A 16,207-nucleotide genomic window follows, 5' to 3' on the forward strand; every position below is an offset into this window, starting at 1 on the left:
ATCAAATGTATATACTGTATTCTATACTACACCACTGACTGTTAAACAGCCATCTCCAGCACATCAGACTGCTGCTTATAGACATAGATTAGGAATCACTTGCCACTTTTAGAAATGGATCACTAGCAACTTCAATAATGTCTCTGTATCTTGCATTAGTCATCTCTTATGTATATACTGACATACACCACCGTTCAAAAGTTTGGGGTCACTTAGAAATGTCCTTGTTTTTTGTCCATTAAAATAACATCAAATTGATCAGATATACAGGGTAGACATTGTTAATGTTGTAAATGACTATTGTAGTTGGAAACGGCTGATTTTTTATGGAATATCTACATAGGCGTAGAGGCCCATTATCAGCATATGCTACGTCACTCCTCTGTTCCAATGGCACATTGTGTTAGCTAATCCAAGATGATCATTTTTAAAGACTAATTGATCATTAGAAAACCTTTTTGCAATTATGTTAGCACAGCTTGAAAACTGATGTTTTGATTTAAGAAGCAATAAAACTGTCCTTCTATAGATTAGTTAAGTATCTGGAGCAGGGTAGCCTAGTGGTTAGAGCGTTGGACTAGTAACCGAAAGGTTGCAAGTTCGAATCCCCGAGCTGACAAGGTACAAATCTGTCGTTCTGCCCCTGAACAGGCAGTTAACCCACTGTTCCTAGGCCGTCATTGAAAATAAGAATTTGTTCTTAACTGACTTGCCTAGTAAAATAAAGGTAAAATAAAAAAAATCAGCATTTGTGGATTCGATTACAGGCTTAAAATGGCCAGAAGCAAAGACCTTTCTTCTTAAACGTGTCAGTCTATTCTTGTTCTGAGAAATGAAGGCTATTCCATGCGAGAAACTGAAGATCTCGTACAACGCTGTGTACTACTCCCTTCACAGAACATCGCAAACTGGCACTAACCAGAATAGAAAGAGGAGTGGGAGGCCCCGGTGCACAACCAAGCAAGAGGACAAGTACATTAGAGTGTCTAGTTTGAGAAACAGAGTACTCAACTGGCAGCTTCATTAAATAGTACCCGCAAAACATCCGTCTCAACGTCAACAGTGAAGAGGCGACTCCGGGATGCTGGACTTCGAGGCAGAGTTGCAAAGAAAAAGCCATATCTCTGACTGGCCAATAAAAAGAAAAGATTAATATGGGCAAAAGAACACAGAGACTGGACAGAGGAACTCTGTCTAGAAGGACAGCATCCCGGAGTCGCCTCTTCACTGTCATTAACTCCACACAGTTAACAAAAGGTTAGATGTTGGATTTTCATTTGATCACTCTTTTGCTGCTGACAATTTTCCTGCGCCACAGAAAATGCAGATTACGATTGACATATATTCACTGAAAACCTGCACTTACACACAGTAACAGTATTGCACTTTTCATGTATCCTACTTTTGTCCAGCTAATCACCGATCAAGCAACATTATGGACTAAACGTTCAAATCCCGTTCTGCAGGATTATTTTGCGAAGACAAATACTGGTCAAATCTGTACAGGATAACAGGTTTGTGTTCATTAGGGCATACAATGAAAGTGTTTCAAAGCGTTTTGCAATCGAGAAAGAATCTGCATTTCTCATTGGACAAGCCCAAATTGTTGCTCCTTGTTTCAGACTGTTTTCTTCCATTTGGTGCCTAATAAACACAACCCTGTTATTATAGCTTCTAAGAACATGCTAATGAGTGTGTCACTCAGGTTCAGGATATATGCAATAGCTGTTGTATGAATGAATGAGTGTGCTAGATGTAACATATGTTACTGTTGCAGGTGTGACTGCCTCCTTCTTTCCACTCCTCTCCTCTTTTGACCTCTCCCTCTCACCTTCCCCCCCTACTCACAAGGCAGGCAATACGCTCGACCTCATCTTTACTAGATGCTGTTCTTCCACTAACCTCATTGCAACTCCCCTCCAAGTCTCCGACCACTACCTTGTATCCTTTTCCCTCTCGCTCTCATCCAACACTTCCCACACTGCCCCTACTCGGATGGTATCGCGACGTCCCAACCTTCGCTCTCTCTCCCCCGCTACTCTCTCCTCTTCCATCCTATCATCTCTTCCCTCTGCTCAAACCTTCTCCAACCTATCTCCGGATTCTGCCTCCTCAACCCTCCTCTCCTCCCTTTCTGCATCCTTTGACTCTCTATGTCCCCTATCCTCCAGGCCGGCTCGGTCCTCCCCTCCCGCTCCGTGGCTCGACGACTCATTGCGAGCTCACAGAACAGGGCTCCGGGCAGCCGAGCGGAAATGGAGGAAAACTCGCCTCCCTGCGGACCTTGCATCCTTTCACTCCCTCCTCTCTACATTTTCCTCTTCTGTCACTGCTGCTAAAGCCACTTTCTACCACTCTAAATTCCAAGCATCTGCCTCTAACCCTAGGAAGCTCTTTGCCACCTTCTCCTCCCTCCTGAATCCCCCCCCTCCCTCTCTGCAGATGACTTCGTCAACCATTTTGAAAAGAAGGTCGACGACATCCGATCCTCGTTTGCTAAGTCAAACGACACCGCTGGTTCTGCTCACACTGCCCTACCCTGTGCTCTGACCTCTTTCTCCCCTCTCTCTCCAGATGAAATCTCGCGTCTTGTGACGGCCGGCCGCCCAACAACCTGCCCGCTTGACCCTATCCCCTCCTCTCTTCTCCAGACCATTTCCGGAGACCTTCTCCCTTACCTCACCTCGCTCATCAACTCATCCCTGACCGCTGGCTACGTCCCTTCCGTCTTCAAGAGAGCGAGAGTTGCACCCCTTCTGAAAAAACCTACACTCGATCCCTCCGATGTCAACAACTACAGACCAGTATCCCTTCTTTCTTTTCTCTCCAAAACTCTTGAACGTGCCGTCCTTGGCCAGCTCTCCCGCTATCTCTCTCAGAATGACCTTCTTGATCCAAATCAGTCAGGTTTCAAGACTAGTCATTCAACTGAGACTGCTCTTCTCTGTATCACGGAGGCGCTCCGCACTGCTAAAGCTAACTCTCTCTCCTCTGCTCTCATCCTTCTAGACCTATCGGCTGCCTTCGATACTGTGAACCATCAGATCCTCCTCTCCACCCTCTCCGAGTTGGGCATCTCCGGCGCTTGGATTGCGTCCTATCTGACAGGTCGCTCCTACCAGGTGGCGTGGCGAGAATCCGTCTCCTCACCACGTGCTCTCACCACTGGTGTCCCCCAGGGCTCTGTTCTAGGCCCTCTCCTATTCTCGCTATACACCAAGTCACTTGGCTCTGTCATAACCTCACATGGTCTCTCCTATCATTGCTATGCAGACGACACACAATTAATCTTCTCCTTTCCCCCTTCTGATGACCAGGTGGCGAATCGCATCTCTGCATGTCTGGCAGACATATCAGTGTGGATGACGGATCACCACCTCAAGCTGAACCTCGGAAGACGGAGCTGCTCTTCCTCCCGGGGAAGGACTGCCCGTTCCATGATCTCGCCATCACGGTTGACAACTCCACTGTGTCCTCCTCCCAGAGCGCTAAGAACCTTGGCGTGATCCTGACAACACCCTGTCGTTCTCAACTAACATCAAGGCGGTGGCCCGTTCCTGTAGGTTCATGCTCTACAACATCCGCAGAGTACGACCCTGCCTCACACAGGAAGCGGCGCAGGTCCTAATCCAGGCACTTGTCATCTCCCGTCTGGATTACTGCAACTCGCTGTTGGCTGGGCTCCCTGCCTGTGCCATTAAACCCCTACAACTCATCCAGAACGCCGCAGCCCGTCTGGTGTTCAACCTTCCCAAGTTCTCTCACGTCACCCCGCTCCTCCGCTCTCTCCACTGGCTTCCAGTTGAAGCTCGCATCCGCTACAAGACCATGGTGCTTGCCTACGGAGCTGTGAGGGGAACGGCACCTCAGTACCTCCAGGCTCTGATCAGGCCCTACACCCAAACAAGGGCACTGCGTTCATCCACCTCTGGCCTGCTCGCCTCCCTACCACTGAGGAAGTACAGTTCCCGCTCAGCCCAGTCAAAACTGTTCGCTGCTCTGGCCCCCAATGGTGGAACAAACTCCTCACGACGCCAGGACAGCGGAGTCAATCACCACCTTCCGGAGACACCTGAAACCCCACCTCTTTAAGGAATACCTAGGATAGGATAAAGTAATCCTTCTCACCCCCCTTAAAAGATTTAGATGCACTATTGTAAAGTGGCTGCTCCACTGGATGTCATAAGGTGAATGCACCAATTTGTAAGTCACTCTGGATAAGAGAGTCTGCTAAATGACTTAAATGTAAATGTAATGTGACACACGGTACAGGTGGCGGCTCACTCTAAAAGGACATGTCACAGTGTCACCTCGATGTCATCGTTTACAGCACTGGCTTGTGAAGAGAGAAAGTGTGTGTATGTGTGTAATTGTGTGCCATTTAGAACATTGAAGGAGCCACTAATCTGTAACAGTGATAGACCAGACTACAGTTGGTGACATTGCCATAATATAAATCAAAACATATGCCAAATGTGGTTGAGCTAGTGGTCTGGTTGGCTAGGAGTTTTGTCAAAGAATGGCTGGATTGCATTTGGTTCGCCAAGCCACAGGCATATAGAAGTTTAGGAAACATTAATCATGTTTATTAAGTCACAAGGTAGGGAGCAAAACGTTTTGCAATGGGAAAACGAAAACCAGCGTTTCATATTGAAGTGCAGGTTGTGCCTCATCTGTGTTCTTCTGTTTTGTGCTTATTGAACACAACCATGACATAAGTGTGCAGGGGGCTAACTGTACCTGTGCCAGGTGACATCGGGGTCGGGTGATCCCGATGTGACGCAGGTGAAAGTCACTGACTCCTGGTAGTCCGCTGTGGCATTGAATGACTGCTGTAGTATCGACAGCACAGGAGGAACTATAGGAACAAGACAAAGGTTAACAGTTAGTGGTAAGGAGGACTTCATCAAATGACACATAGGCGAGCAAAACAGCAGCAGTGAAACACTATGCACACAGGAAATTAGCACTGCAACCATCCCCACCCCCTCTTCAAATTAAGATTGTTGTGACATAAGAACAATACAGATCAACACGAATGTTCGCCGTGCACAGTGGTTGGGCAGAGAGTGGTCATCCTATTACATCTGACCATAGAATATCAGCCGCAATATTTTTTTCCAATTTCCAAAAGATTCTACATGTTGATTTGCCACACACCAAGTGATTTACCGTGCACGGTCAATGTTCATGTTGGACTGTCTTGTCCTTAATAGAGGGGAAATGGGGACACTGTAGTGTCACTGTGCAGTCTTCCAAGGGACAGGTAGACAGGTAACCAGCCTAGCAATTGTAGTTAGCATTTACCCTGTCATCCTAGCTAGTTAACCAGGCTAACATTGAGCTACCATTTAGCCAGTCATCCAAGCCTATCTGGTTAACCAGGTTAACAGTGGTAGCTAGCATGTGTAGCAAGTCAACGAAGCTTAACTGTTTATCCAGGCTAACAGTAGTAGGTAGCATTTAGTCTGTGATCCTAGCTAGTTAACCAGGCTAACATTGAGCTAGCATTTAGCCAGTCATCCTAGCCAGGCTGGTTAACCAGGCTAATAGTGGTAGCTAAAATGTGTAGCAAGTCAACCAAGCTGAACTGTTTATCCAGGCTAACAGTAGTAGGTAGCATTTAGTCTGTGATCCTAGCTAGTTAACCAGGCTAACATTGAGCTAGCATTTAGCCAGTTATCCTAGCCAGGCTGGTTAACCAGGCTAACAGTGGTAGCTAAAATGTGTAGCAAGTCAACCAAGCTTAACTGTTTATACAGGCTAACAGTAGTAGGTCGCATTTAACTTGTGATCCTAGCTGGTGTTACGGATACAGTTATCCTGTGTGTGTGTGTGTGTGTATCCTGTGTGTGTGTGTTTCTTTTCTCTCCTTCTCCCCTCACAGGTGAAAACCATCACTCCCCAATCAGTCAACAATCAATCATCAATCAGAAGACACACCTCCTCCTATTTCCTACCCTATCACAGTTCCTTCCCCATGGTTTAAAAACCCCATCATTTGTTTGCTCTGTAGCAATCTCTAGCTAAATCTCTCTGTAAATGCCATGTCTGTAGGTCTCTGTGTTTCACTCTCGCTTTTTGTCTTAACCTCTCTTTTGTTTAAGCACCTCCATAGCACTTTGTCATCACCTGTGAGTATTGTTTTTGGTTATGGTGTTTGTTTGTTTGTGGGAAAAGGGGAAACCAAGACAAGTCGCCCATGGGCATACACTACCCGTAGGTGAACTTTGTTAAATACACTAGTTAGAACTGGGTGGACCACCAACTGTATTTTTGGTTAGTTAGCTGTTGTTAAAGTAGGCTAGTCTAGCTTAGGGGTGTTTTTGAATTCTTATTGTTTCTTTCCTTGGGTCCAGCTCAGCCCCTTTTCCTGCTCCCCCCATTACCGTGTGTTTATAAATAAACCTAGAGTTTGACGGTAGATTTCTGTTGTCGTGGTTATTTCGTGCACACTTTTACTTTGTCACAATAATAATTTGCATGAGTTATGTTATGGGTCTCATTACCATCCCCCCTAGACTGTCGGGCCAAAAGGGATTCGTAACACTGGTTAACCAGGCTAACAGTGGTAGATAGGTCTAGGATGACAGGGTAAATACTAACTGGTTAGCCTGTATGAAAGCAGTAGCTGTATTCTTCCCTATTGAACCAGAACTCTATGTATAGCCAGAACCCCCCCCCCCGGGCCAATTAGTTTGTAAATTATGGATCTCTTCGGCAAGACACATCATTCACCCAAGTTTTGTCGAAATCGAGCTAGTGGTGTCCCGAGATATTGCGTGTGATTAACGTATGTATGAATGGACGGAGACAGATCCATAGTGGGGGACAATTACCTAAGGAACGATAAGAAAAGGACAGCGCAAAACATCTTGACGAGAAATTGTCTTCCACAAACATATACAGATGGATTTTGAGGTGTTACGGTCCAGTACGTAGCCAATGAAATGTGTCACTGCCATACTGCCATGCAATCAACATGAGCTGTCAGCAGTGATAGTCAGCTTACTGACAGGCCGGTGACAGCTCTATATTACAACTGTGTTTATCTCTTCTCGCTCTCTGACTGCACAGTCCATTTCTCTGTCTACTCTCAATCACTCTCTGTATGTCTCTCACTCTCTCAAACAGTTGCACATGTGAACATACGCACTTGCGCCTAAATAGACACATATACAAGTGTCGTGTCTTTACTATCATAAAACTGAAAACTTTTTATCATAAATTCTCTAATTAGTTACTCGATTAAACTGAATAATCATGTAACTGTAATTAACTAGGAAGTTGGGGCACCAAGGAAAGTATTCAGATGGCAAATTTATAATTTCCCAATATAACCTTTCAGATATTTTCATATCTGATCAATAGTCTTCTGACTAATGATTTATTTATTTTACCTCGCGTTAGTCTCATTCCAAACGTCGTAAATTGTTGGTTATCTGCACAAACCCAGTCTTCACTATGAGTCATCCATACATCGATTGTCTTAAATAATGTATTTATTACTAACTAGGTAATTCACAGAAATGCATAAACAAACAGTAAATATGGTTACATGAAATGATAGAATGTGCCCTAGTGGGCTGAACCGGCATCGAGGCTTGTTTGACAAAAAGGGAGTGGGGGGGGGGGGGGTCGACTAAGAAGTCACTACAGAGTTAATAATTATAACAATTGAAATGCTAATCCTTTCACATGAACACTCACTCAGTTGGGAACAATTGCAATCAATATATATATATTTACGCTCAGTGTGTCGTCTTGATCGCTGGTGAAAAGTTCATTTCTTTTGCATAATTGTCCGTCTCTCTCCCTCTCTCTCTTAGTTGTGGTTAGAGGGATTTGTTCAGAGTGACATTATAGAATGGATGTTTCGGTGGTTGTCGTTCTTCACGTTCAATGATGCCCGAATTCCTAGCTGCAGACTAGTAATCAATATCAAAACTTGATCTTATTCTGTCGGTATCGATAGTCTAAGAACTTAACCACGTGGTATGGTTAAAATGATTCAGCAATGGTCTACACCTTTATTCCTCTCGTAAATTGAGGTAAGCTTGATCTGGTGATAATTTCTCAAAGTTGGGTTTTATTCAGAATGGCAGAAGAGGGCTGTCCCAGGATGTCTGACCCTAACTGGGATCAAGGGCGGTCCTCTGATTTAGTTCAAATCAAAAGGGAATTGTATTTTTCTTCATTAAACAGTCCACAATCATATTACACCATTATACAAACAGTATCATACTCATTCATCTTATACAACAATTAGATGTAAACCTCATATCTGAGGCTATTATATAAACAGCGTTATGGTAATGTAGCCACACCGTCTCTCTTGAGCTTCCCAAGTTGTGACAAACGCACCAGTTCGTAGCTAGATTCTTCACCGATCTTTTACACTTTCTATGGAACATGAAATATGTTCGTACCTCAAGTTTAGTGAGGTGGAAGAATTTCCTTTGTCCTCTGTGAAAGTTTACCCTCTCTCATACTGTGTCCATGAGGTCTTCTCAGGAATTTACGACCTCTGACCTAAGCAGTCTGGTTGTAGAAGCAGAGAGCGGGGGATGGTGCTCGCTGTACTCAAAGAGGGCAACGTCATGACACATGCACGCACACACACACACACACACACACACTTCAACTTTCTCACTCATCATTATTCACAATTCACTCAGGATTATCTGTAATCATGGTAGCATCCACATTAATGTAGAAGTGTTTAGAAACATTCTATTCTTATTTACAATACAAATTCAATTTACCATTAACTTCAATTGGGCACAAAATTAGCTGAAACACAACCAAAATGAACTGAAAATGCATCCAACAAATGTGTAGTCACAAGCTTGACATAGTGATTGAGTGCTTGGAATATGGGACCAAATACTATACTTGTGACTACTTTATTTACAAGAATCTTTAGGGGTGTCAATAATTTGGACCTCTACCTTTTTGAGAAAAAAGTATTACTTGTTAAACAAAATCTCTTTCTCTAAGTTATTGTATTAGTATATAAAATGGCATAACTCATTATTGCTCATCTTTATCAAGGGACCCCACTGTTTATGAATATCAAAACTTTCCAAGCTTCAGGCTATTGAAACGACCAAGCAATATCAATAGCTTGTGTTTTATTCTGTAACCCCAGGTTGAGCTGAGACATAATTTCTCTCTCTCTCTCTCTCTCTCTCTCTGACAAGATTAACATTGATTTCCTTGTCAATCGAACACCCTTCTCAAGTCCCTGATCCGATACAGTCCATTCCCAAATCAGTGAGCCTCATTGAGAACAGCCCAGTTAATGGGAGACCCATGCTAGACACAGAGACATCAAAAGAGCAAATCAGCAACATACTAAGTAGCCGAGATAATGCATGTTTAATCTCCTTTATCATTTCAATTTCAAAGACTTGGAGAAGAAGAAAGGTTGAGAGAAATATGGGGGGAGGAAACTCATGCTCCCTTGTGCACACAAACATATGGCAATAGACAAAAATGCGCACACACACGCACACACACACACGAACTAATTCATTTTTTGATCATGCAGTGTAACTGACTGTAATCAATCCCCAAAAAAATCTACCTAAATCAAACTTATTTCTGAAGGTCGTCTGAACAATGATGAGTTTGCAAGGGCTACAACTCCGTTTGCATTTAAAAGTTGATTCAATTGGAAAGGGTGAGGAAAGGACAGGTGTAGCTGATGGGTATCAGCCTCAAAAGATGTTTTCTTTTCAGCCGGCCAATCAGAAGAGGAGGAGGACACCCTGCTGAGTTGACCCCTATCCACCAGCCAATCAGCGGGAGGCCAGCCCTCTGCCTTTTCCTCCTCTATCGCTCGCTTTGATGATAATGTCGGAGTCTGAGATAGAAGGGTACGCTAGACTAGCAACACTGTCTGCATGATAATGTCAATGCTAATACGAATCAGAAACATCGTAGCCGTATCACGGCTTACTCCATTATAGACCAACTCTGTGCTGACTGACAAACTGACTGATGCAATGATTCCCCCCTCAATTAAACATGTTTTTACACGACTAGTTGGTTGAATCTATAGTTTCATATATAATTCTGAGGCTTGGGGAAAATTATACACACTTTGGGACAAGCTGTGTTACAGACCGAGTAAAACACACAAATTACTTCACTTCAAAGTCCAGAAGGACCTTGTATTCATGTTACTTGGGGCCTTTACTTAGGGCCTTACTTTGGGTGTTTCTCTCTTTAGTGTTTCGCTTATTGTCTCCTAAGATCTAGTTCACTTCTTAGACACGAGTGACTATACATCAAATTCCATTAGGACAACATATACGGTAGTATCTATGCTTCTTAGGAGGGCCTTACTTTGGGCTCTTTAGAGGGGTTTCCTTCCCTCCGTTCTACGTAGTGTTCCCCTCCTTAAGGGCTAATAGGTTAGTCTTTCCTCCCTCTTAGATAGTTCCCACTGGGTACACCACCTTTTTTTTGTGGATAATTGGGGAATTTCACATTGATAAATGAGATTACAACCTATATTCCACCTCTCAAAAAGTTGAATTTCCAATGTGTTCTCACTATGCTTTCAACCATCTAAAAGCACATCCACATTCTAAAATTGAATAATGTCAGATTTTTGGTTTAGTTGTCACCTAAATGTATACCACTGCACTTTCAACCACGTTTAAAAGTACAGCAAAGTTCAAATGGTATACCAGGTCAGACATTTTGTTAATTTATACAACAGATGAATGTGATATCACTGTGCAAATGACCTGTATTGCAATTGAGATTACATTACATGATCAAAGCCAATCAAGAATCTGAGTAGAGTATTACAGCGATTGTGAAGATCCCCCACAGACCTGCGATGAGCTATGCACGCTATATTGAACATTCAGGTTAAATGATTACATGAGAAAATATTTATAGTAACATTAGCTAGGTTTCCATCCAATTGGCGGTAGATTTTCATGCAAATATTCTAAAATCTGCATAAAAACAATATGCAAATGTTCCCACTAGAGATGTGTTTCCATCAAATTGACTTGTTGCGTATAAAGTGCGTGATGACGTAATGTACATAAAAATTACTTTTGGGGTTAGGTTCCCAAGTATCAAATAAAAAATACAATTTAAACGGGATTCCAGCGCATTTTTGTAGAGAAGAGTATTAGAAGAGAAAAAAATTATGGGTGGTGGTACTGCAAGAATAGTACTTTGAGAATAAAGTCAACATTTTGGGGAATAAAGTGACAATATTTTGAGAATATACATTTTCACAAATTCTGCTGCCTCAGTTTGTATGATGGCAATTTGCAAATACTCCAGAATGTTATGAAGAGTGATCAGATGAATTGCAATTAATTGAAAAGTCCCTCTTTGCCATGCAAAACATTTCCACTGCATTTCAGCCCTGCCACAAAAGGATCAGCTGATATCATGTCAGCGATTCTCTTGTTAACACAGGTGTGAGTGTTGATGAGGACAAGGCTGGAGATCACTCTGTCATGCTGATTGAGTTCGAATAACAGACTGGAAGCTTCAAAAGGAGGGTGGTGCTTGGAATCATTGTTCTTCCTCTGTCAACAATGGTTACCTGCAAGAAAACACGTGCCGTCATCGTTGCTTTGCACAAAAAACGCTTCACAGGCAAGGATATTGCTGCCGGTAAGATTGCACCTAAACTACCCATTTATCGGATCATCAAGATCTTCAAGGATAAAGTCATTTTCTCTGATGAATCCCCTTTCCAATTGTTTGGGGCATCCGGAAAAAAGCTTGTCAGGGGAAGAAAAGGTGAGCGCTTCCATCAGTCCTGTGTCATGCCAACAGTAAAGCTTCCTGAGACCATTCATGTGTGGGGTTGCTTCTCAGCCAAGGGAGTGGGCTCACTCACAATTTTGCCTAAGAACACAGCCATGAATAAAGAATGGTACCAACACATCCTCCTAGAGCAACTTCTCCCAACCATCCAGGAACAGTTTGGTGACGAATTATGCCTTTTCCAGCATGATGGAGCACCTTGCCATAAGGCAAAAGTGATAACTAAGTGGCTCGGGGAACAAAACATAGATATTTTGGGTTCATGGCCTGGAAATTCCCCAGACCTTAATCCCATTGAGAATTTGTTGTCAATCCTCAAGAGACGGGTGGACAAACAAAACCCCACAAATTCTGACAAACTCCAAGCATTGATTATGCAAGAATGGGCTGCCATCGGTCAGGATGTGGCCCAGAAGTTATTTGACAGCATGCCAGGGCAGATTGCAGAGGTCAACTTCATGTAACTTTCCATAAAAAACTTTGACACTTATGAAATGGTTGTAATTATACTTAAGTATTCCATAGTAACATCTGACAAAAATATCTAAAGACACTGAAGCAGCAAACTTTGTGGAAATTAATATTTGTGTCATTCTCAAAACTTTTGGCTAAAACTGTATATGCAGGTGTGTGTGTGGGCAGTAAAAACGAATGGCCTTCAATCTAATCAATCTACCCAGGCTATTGTTATTCTTTTCGGATAGTGGATATAACATTGAAAATGCAACATATTTCATATAAGGTTTGTCGATCTTGAAATTCGGTTACCATTGTGACATAATCCTGTGGTTGAAATTTCAGTCTTAAAATAACTATTTCCGTTGGTGGCAGACTGAAAGATGGCGGTGCAGAATGCCTTGTGAAAAATCTTAGAAATTAATGTCTCTAAACTGACCAAATAATAATACTTTTATGCTGATCTGCTCACTCGTGAGCAACATCATCAAAACTGGAAAATATCTCAAAACAACTTGTAAGGCTGGAGAAATTTATCGACAAACACAACCAACGCAGTCAAAACCAAAACATGGCGGAGGGTGAACACGTAAGAAATGACGAACCAATTTCTAAAAATAAAATTTTAAAAAATCAATAAGATACTCTTCGATGGACACCGATGACATATTTTCACCACCATGTACAGTAAGCATGGAAACCAAACTACTAAAATCACTAAATTATAAATTAGGCGTACCTGAGTTAGTCCGTAAAGATTCACGAGGTGAAGATAAGCCATGAAATGAGTGATGAGAAAGCCGCAACAATGGAAAAAGAAAATGAAAAGCTGAATGGTACAGTCAATGTTTTTGAAGCTGACGTTAATGAACTTAAAAGAGAGAAACAAGTTGAGAGAATCCATACTTGATATACAGTTGACGTCGGAAGTTTACATACACCTTAGCCAAATACATTTATACTCAGTTTTTCACAATTCCTGACATTTAATCCAAATAAAAATGCCCTGTCTTAGGTCAGTTGGGATCACCACTTTATTTTAAGAATGTGAAATGTGAAATGTCAGAATAATAGAGAATGATTTATTTCAGCTTTTAATTCTTTCGTCACATTCCCAATGGCTCAGAAGTTTACATACACTCAATTAGTATTTGGCAGCATTGCCTTGAAATTGTTTAGCTTGGGTCAAACGTTTCAGGTAGCCTTCCCACAATAAATTGGGTGAATATTGGCCCATTCCTTCTTACAGAGCTGTTGTAACGGAGTCAGGTTATTAGGCCTCCTTGCTCACACACGCTTTTTAAGTTCTGCCCACACATTTTCTGTAGGATTGAGGTCAGGGCTTGTGATGGCCACTCCAATACCTTGACTTTGTTGTCCAGAAGCCATTTTGCCACAACTTTGGAAGTATGCTTGTGGTCATTGTCCATTTGGAAGACCCATTTGTGATCAACTTCCTTACTGATGTTTTGAGATGTTGCTTCAATATATCCACATAATTTTACTGCCTCATGATGCCATCTATATTGTGAAGTGCACCAGTCCCTCCTGCAGCAAAGCACCCCCACAACATGATGCTGCCACCCCCGTGTTTTTACGGTTGGGATGGTCTTCTTCGGCTTGCAAGCCTCCCCCTTTTTCCTCCAAACATAACGATGGTCATTATGGCCAAACAGTTCTATTTTTGTTTCATCAAACCAGAGGACATTTCTCCAAAAAGTACCATCTTTGTGCAGTTGCAAACCGTAGTCTGGCTTTTTTATGGCTGTTTTGGAGCAGTGGCTTCTTCCTTGCTGAGCGGCCTTTAAGGTTATGTCGATATAGAACTTGTTTTACTGTGGATATAGACACTTTTGTACCTGTTTTATCCAGCATCTTCACAGGGTCCTTTGGTGCTGTTCTGGGATTGATTTGCATCTCTAGGAGACAGAACGCGTCTCCTTCCTGAGCGGTATGACGGCTGCGTGGTCCCATGGTATTTATACTTGCGTACTATTGTTTGTACAGATGAACGTGGTACCTTCAGGCTTTTGGAAATTTCTCCCAAGGATGAACCAGACTTGGAGGTCTACAAAATAAATGTCTGAGGTCTTTCTGAGGCTGATTTCTTTAGATTTTCTCATGATGTCAATCAAAGAGGCACAGACTTTGAAGGTAGGCCTTGAAATACATCAACAGGTACACCACCAATTGACTACAATCATGTCAATTAGGCTACCAGAAGCTTCTAAAGCCATGACATCATTTTCTGGAATATTCCAAGCTGTTTAAAGGCACAGTCAACTTAGTGTATGTAAACTTCTGACCCACTGGAATTGTGATATAGTGAATTATAAGTGAAATAATCTGTCTGTAAACAATTGTTGGAAAAATTACTTGTGTCATGCACAAAGTAGATGTCCTAACCAACTTGCCAAAACTATAGTTTGTTAACAAGAAATTGGTGGAGTGGTTGAAGAACGAGTTTTAATGACACCAACCTAAGAGCATGTAAACTTCCGATGTAAAATCTGGTGCTTACCGGAATAAAAGAGGATGAAGGAGAAGAGCCAGAGAGAGTAGTGAAATAATTCATGGTTAAAGCACTGCAGATCCCAGGCTACACTGTCGACCAAATTAAACCTAAAACACATTTGTGAGAGGCGTGTGGTTGTGTAGGAAGATAGGGTGACTGTTTGATTGGAAAAGTGTGATGAGTTAAATGAGTGAGTAAGGAAAATGGTTGCAAATGCCAGAGCCCATGTGTGTCTGCAAGCAGGAGTTGTGACAGAGCGAGTCTTCACTCTTGCACAGATAGGGGATATACACTTCAGTTCAAAAGTTTGGGGTCACTTAGAAATGTCCTTGTTTTTGAAAGAAAAGTACATTTGAAAAAAATCCATTAAAATAACATCAAAATGATCAGAAATACAGTGTAGACATTGTAAATGTTGTAAATGACCATTAAAGCTGTAAATATCAATGGAATATCTACATAGGCGTACAGAGGTCCATTATCAGCAACCATCACTCCTGTGTTCCAATGGCACATTGTGTTAGCTGTTGTGTATCATCTTAAAAGACTAGTTGATCATTCTAAAGCTATTTTGCAATTATGCTAGCACAGCTGAAAACTGTTGTCCTGACGGTAGTGTATACAGTGGGGCAAAAAAGTATTTAGTCAGCCACCAATTGTGCAAGTTCTCCCACTTAAAAAGATGAGAGGCCTGTAATTGTACTTATTTTCCACCATAATTTGCAAATAAATTCATTAAAAATCCTACAATGTGATTTTCTGGATTTTTCCCCCCCATTTTGTCTGTCATAGTTGAAGTGTACCTGTGATGAAAATTACAGGCCTCTCTCATCTTTTTAAGTGGGAGAACTTGCACAATTGGTGGCTGACTAAATACTTTTTTGCCCCACTGTATATGTAAAATAATACACACAGTACCAATCAAAACTTTGGACACAAAAACACAAAAATAAAGTGTTTCTTTATTTTTACTATTTTATACATTGTAGAATAATAGTGAAGACATCACATCTCTGAAATAACACATATGAAATCAGGAAATAACCAAAAAGTGTTAAACGAGTATTTTATATTTGAGATTCTTCAAAGTAGCCACTCTTTGCCTTGATGACAGCTTTGCACATTCTTGGCATTCTCTAAATGAGCTCCATGAGGTAGTCACCTGGAATGCATTTCAATTAATAGTTCTGCCTTGTTAAAAGTTAATTTGGAGAATTTATTTCCTTCTTAATGCGTTTGAACCAATCAGTTGTGTTGTGACAAGGTAGGGGTGGTATACAGAAAATAGCCCTTATTATTAAGTCCTTATTATGGCACAAAGAGCTCAAATAAACAAAGAGAAATTACAGTCCATCATTACTTTAAGACATGAAGGTCAGTCAATCCGTAAAATTTGGAGAACTTTGAAAGAGCTTAAGAACTTTG

The 16,207-nt window shown here is 41.9% G+C and overlaps 1 protein-coding gene across 2 annotated transcripts in view; it reads right to left on the reverse strand.

The window, feature by feature from the left end:
• Positions 1-16,207, reverse strand: part of LOC115134555 (neural cell adhesion molecule 2) — a 408,204-nt gene that overhangs the window by 65,132 nt on the left and 326,865 nt on the right. For both annotated transcript variants that reach the window (XM_029668680.2, XM_029668660.2), the window contains exon 6: positions 4,741-4,858. In XM_029668680.2, the coding sequence (XP_029524540.1) occupies positions 4,741-4,858 (118 nt within the window). The remainder of the gene's footprint in view (positions 1-4,740; positions 4,859-16,207) is intronic.

The sequence above is a fragment of the Oncorhynchus nerka genome, linkage group LG2 (assembly GCF_034236695.1).
Source record: "Oncorhynchus nerka isolate Pitt River linkage group LG2, Oner_Uvic_2.0, whole genome shotgun sequence".
NCBI lineage: Eukaryota > Metazoa > Chordata > Actinopteri > Salmoniformes > Salmonidae > Oncorhynchus > Oncorhynchus nerka.